This window comes from Hippocampus comes, unplaced genomic scaffold (assembly GCF_001891065.2).
Source record: "Hippocampus comes isolate QL1 unplaced genomic scaffold, H_comes_QL1_v1.1 scaffold620, whole genome shotgun sequence".
Classification (NCBI taxonomy): Eukaryota; Metazoa; Chordata; class Actinopteri; order Syngnathiformes; family Syngnathidae; genus Hippocampus; species Hippocampus comes.
In genome coordinates, this window is record NW_017804841.1 from 333,474 (window position 1) to 338,637 (window position 5,164).

A 5,164-nucleotide genomic window follows, 5' to 3' on the forward strand; every position below is an offset into this window, starting at 1 on the left:
CAAGTCGTTCTGGGAGAGAGTCGGTCAACAGTGTTATACGGGCGCGTTCCGTTGGGAAAGTTCGTAAACGGGCGACTCTCAAAAGGCGCTCTGCGGGGGAAATGGCACTTTGGGTCGGGAAATCATTTTTCGATTTTGTTCGCCGAGCCAAGCCAGAGATATTTTGTGACGGGAAGAACAACGCGCATCCACTTGCGGCCATTCGCAAAAGAGAACAAACCCAACTCAGCGGACCCAAATGTCACAATCGGGACATTTTGCGAGGAAATTGAGACCAGATTGTTCAGCACAATATAGACGACTTACAAAAAAATTTGGGGACTTCCCGATGAACCTAAAATGCAAGACAAGTTGTAGATGTCAACTTGGCCCTCCTGTAAACATTTCAATGCTTAGAACACAGGTGTCAAACTCCAGGCCCGAGGGCCAGATCTGGCCCACCACATCATTTTATGTGGCCCGCAAAAGCAAATCAAAGTTGTCAACTTTCATGACGCTGGCTAAAATTTCGACCCAAATTTCAAATTCTCATTTGTAACAAATAAAGTGATCGATACCGTCAGCATTTTCTTGTTCCCAAACCCCTCATTACAGTTAACTTAAACAAGAGGTGAATAAAGCATTATTCTTGACTTCTTCATATGGTTTCAGTCATAACGGCCCGCGACAAAAATGAGTTTGACACTCCTTGCTTAGAATGTCATGAGCAAATTGAACAGATGTACATTTAAAAGTTCCGAGGAGATTCATTAAATCGGTTCACCTGTCCAAGTTATCGTCGTGCATTTTAGGTTCACCCTCAAATTTCACCCAAAAGCAAAAACTGCCTCCGAGTTGTTTGGGGGTTGCTGTCTGCGCCTTAGCTCTAAAACAGGTTGGGGGAAAAACAGCTCGAAACCATCAAGCAGAAATTTTTCAAGAGCGAGGCATATGTTGTGCCAGCAAACAGGTGACAATAAAATTTTCATGGCTATTCCAGCTCAAAGAAAAAAAAATGTTTTGAAGGGTCTCTACCTTGCCGTCACAGTGTCGCTTGCCCAGGCGAGTCTCCTCCGGGTGGTAGAACCACTTGACCCGGACCACCATGCTGGAGCTCCACGACTCCCACAAGCTCTCCACCCTGCCGACGTAAGGCAGCTGGGGCCGGCCGGGCGACAGGAACACGGCGCAATCGCCCACCCGCACCGTCTCCTTGCCGCGCACGACGGCCTTGTAGAACAGCTTGCGGGCTTTCCCCTTCAGACCCCGCCTCTAGTGGCGCAACAAAATGAGGAATAAGAATCTCGGGACAGGATATGAAAAGCTCTGATGCGGGATCGCCGAATATGTTAAAGTGTGCTTACACCAAGGAGTTGTTTTTTTTTTTTTTTTTTTAAATGTCATTCATTGTGGCTGATCATATTTATTGCCAAAACTGCTTTGGCAAAGAACACTTGAGCACCGAGTCAGGCGTTTTCAAACCTTTTGGCTCCAGGGATCCCGTTACAGGGAAGACTCCCCTCCCGCCTCCCACCAAGAAAACTCCTCATATCACCTCGATGCCAATCGCAAAACAAACGTAAGCTTCTCGGGTGTTTCTCGTCTTACCTGTGTGGGACTACCGGACCATTTCCACAGCTGGCGTCCAGACAGTAGCGGAGCGATGCCGGCTTGAGGTTCCGGCGAGGACATCCTCTGCCTTTTAGCCGCCGCCGGGTCCTTGGAAGAAGGTTTGGGGCCGCTCGGACCTTGGTGGTGGCTATTCGGAACCCCTTCTTTTCTCTTCACTTGGGTCTTGGCTGAACTACTGTTATTGGCCACACTTCCTTTGGAAATGTACTCTGTCCTCTCCTCTGTCCTGTCCTCCGTCCTGCCCTTTGGTCCGGAGTGGGCCACGCCAGCCTTGGCCGCATAGGGATGAACCGTGACCGCGGCCGAAGGGTTGGAGTCGTTGACCTCCGACCTCAGGTTCTGTCTGTGTTTGTGTTTGTCCTGCTGGAGCAGCGCGCGACGCAGGAGGACGGATGAAGACTCCTCGTCGGACGAGTAGGAGGAATCGTTGTCCGAGGAGCAGAGGGACGAGGACGAGACGGAGCCCGACGTCGAGGACGAGGAGGAGGAAGAGGAGAAGCAGACCGACAGGCGGGAGAGGAAGCGGCCGCCGCGATGCGACGACGCGGCCGCCGCGGCTCTTCTTCGCGCTCGGGCATCTTGGCCGCCATCTTCGTCGTCTTCGTCGAGCTCGGAGTAAGAACTCGGGCCGTCGCTGTTGTAGTCCAAACTGTAATCTCCGGTTTGGCCTCCGTGGCTGGTCGCAGGCGGATCTTTCTGAAGTGGGGCGTCGCCTTTTAGAAGAGGGTCCGGCCGGACTCCGGGGTGCTCTCGATCAAGTCCTCCATTTTTTCCGTCTTTCACCAGCACGGCAGGGTGAATGTAGCGGAGCGGGGCGCCCGCCGGGGATACCGTTCGACCTCCTTTGCTTCCATTTCCGATTCGAAGTAGGGCCTTGCCGTTCTTCGTTTTTGGCGACGTCACCCCTTCGTGATCGAGCTTCACCAGGAACTGTTTCCTGTCTCGCTCACTCATTGGCTTCTTGCTCCCCGGCGCCGCCGTCGCGGCGATGACCGAGGGGCAAGCGGAGACGTCCCGGGGCCCGCAGGAAGATCCCGGGTTTGCGTGTCGCGCCGATCCGGAGCTCCCGCCGCTACCGAAGGCGGAGTAGCCGTTGGCGATGCTACTAAAAGAGTCGACGGCAAAAGGGGAGCCAAAGATGCCTCTGAGGGGGGTTGCGGGTGTGAGCGAGTGGGAGGCGGGGCGATGAAACAACCCCGCGTCTCGCTCTCGGTATCTCTTCTGGGTCTTGCGCGAAGTCCCGTTGAAGAGGAAAAAGTCGACCGGGGGTCTCTTCCTGGGCGCGGACCAGCTCGCCAAGGAAGCGTTACCTTTGGTTCGAGAGTCCGACTCCGATGTTGCCGCGCCGGCGGTCTTGGGGACTGAGTGGATTTTCTTGGGCCGGCCAACTGCGAGAGGAGACGACGGCGGAGAGGAGTCGGAATCAATACGACGTGACAGTTGTTGGGAACGGCCCGAGATTAATCGTGCAAGTAAGAGCTCGGGAGAAATTTAATACCATTATCTGCACCGAGCCAGGTCGGTTTCGACATATCCACTACCTGTCTCCACCTGAAGCATTAGCGTGACGAGTGACACGCATGTTTCATCCTAACACAAAAACGCCGCCGACACCTCATCCAGTCGTGATGAATGCGGTTCTACAGCGCATAAAAGGAATTTGGTTAATAGATCTCAATTGACAGCGGGCTCCTCTCCGACTCCGGTGTCAAGTTGACGGCTAGAAATGTGACCCCCCCCGAGGCCCGTCTGTGCGGAATGTACAAAGTTAGAAAAGTACGTCGGAAAAGACGTAAGCTGTCCGTCTATTCTTCCGATTAAATATGAGGAATGTGCTCTCGTTTTTGGAGGGAAACTTAATAGGCGTGTTCATCGGGGGACGATGTACGATTCCCTCACCTGGTCTCTTCTCTTGGATTTTCCCGACTTGTTGTTCCTCATTGGCTGGTTTCTCGGCGGCCGTGTCTTTCTTCTCCTGCGTCGAGCTGCGTCGGTATCGGCGTCCGGGTGTGACCAGAAGCGCCGGTGATGGTTCCGCACCTGACAAGCGAGCTTTGCTAAATGCTAGTTGATTCCCCCCCCCCCTGTACATTTTTCCACTTACAGCAGATTTGGTATCCAGGCGGCAGAAGTCTGATGTTAGCCAGCGTAATCCGTCCTCTGTCGCCGTCGTCAAACTCCACCATCACGCTTCCCTCCTTCTCTTCACCTGTGCCCCCTGCAGTCCAGCACATGAGGATTAATTCAGTTTTTTTTTCCATGGGTGTTCCTGGGGATTTGTGTCACATACACACACACAAACACACCTCGGTGGACATAACCGGGATAAAGACAACGCGAGCGCTCGCTCCAGTAGGCACACACTCGCGTCCCGGCCATTAGGATGGCCTCAGTCTGGGGCCGCACATCCAGAACCTTGAGCGAAAGACAGAAAAATAAGAAATACAGTCCATTTAGCCAAAACGTCAGAGGCCACAGACAGCACAGCGGTGCCATTAATCAATTTGAGCCGTCCCTCCCTCAAAAAAAAACACAACAAAAATGTTATTTCAGTGAGAAGAAATAGCACTCTTTATAAAAACAGAGCGAGACATGCTCTTTTTTTTTTTTTATGGGGTTGCAGGGCTGAAACTTACAGCTTCTTGTAGGATTTGCTCCAGTGAATAGATCCGGGGGCGATTCCCGCGCTCCCCTTCTATGACAACACTAAATCTAGGGGACACAAAAAAAGATACCAAAAACAAAAAAAATAGAACGGATGTACATGGTTACACAGTTGTAAGCTTTTTGAATGTACCAGACAGCAGAACGAGTCAGTCAGCCGAACTTACATATCAGGCAGGTCCAGAGTTTGGACAAGGGCGGCGTAGAGCAACTCGTCCTCCTTGGATATCAAAATCTTCAGGCCGTCAACGAGCATCTCTTTACTGAGCACACAGTTGGGCAGAGCTGATGCGGAGAAAATGGACGGAAATGAGATCATATCGATCATCAAAATGTATACGATAGGCGTGGAATGACCATGTGAGGTCATTGTTACGAAAAAAAAAAAAGAACTCTCCATGTGTCAATTGTGGGGGGCCTACCGGGTATTTTGCAAGGCATTTTGGGAGGAAGGTGCACCGTCGTCTGTGGGCTCCCCTCGTCCGCATCTTCCTCCTCCTCCTCCTCTTCCTCCTCAGAGAAGCTGCTCTCCTCATCCAGGTGAAAGCCATCGTCGGCCGTGAAGCTCTGCAGGAGTCGGCTGACCCCGTGACCCGGGACCTGCAGTTGGGAACAAGATTGGGACGTCAGTGGGCCGAAAGTCGCATTGATGTCGCGTTGACTCACTATACGCAGAGGACAATTCATTAGGTACAAGGACTTCCAGTAGTGCAAATATAGCACACAACAAACGGCTGCGCTATCTGTACCGAGAGTGTACTCGTAGATATTAAAAAAAGCTTCGGAACTACGACACCCGAAACCGCGGTATTATTCTGTCCTCGCTGAGCGTGCGGTTTGGCTATTAAAAAAATAAGTGTGACTTGAATGCTAACACAGAATGCAAAAC

At 52.0% G+C, this 5,164-nt stretch overlaps 2 protein-coding genes across 2 annotated transcripts in view; one reads left to right on the forward strand and one right to left on the reverse strand.

Moving 5' to 3' along the window:
• Positions 1 to 5,164, forward strand: part of LOC109516427 (uncharacterized protein C16orf52 homolog B-like) — a 426,069-nt gene that overhangs the window by 74,126 nt on the left and 346,779 nt on the right. The gene's annotated exons all lie outside the window — the stretch shown is intronic.
• LOC109516022 (BAH and coiled-coil domain-containing protein 1-like) lies at positions 543 to 4,989 on the reverse strand. Its single transcript, XM_019870192.1, has 8 exons — positions 4,698 to 4,989; positions 4,443 to 4,560; positions 4,248 to 4,323; positions 3,918 to 4,026; positions 3,716 to 3,829; positions 3,511 to 3,651; positions 1,588 to 2,999; positions 543 to 1,251 (listed from the first exon to the last, which is right to left on the reverse strand). Exons 1-8 carry the CDS (start codon positions 4,960 to 4,962, stop codon positions 916 to 918), a joined length of 2,571 nt encoding a protein of 856 aa, XP_019725751.1. The 5' UTR covers positions 4,963 to 4,989; the 3' UTR covers positions 543 to 915.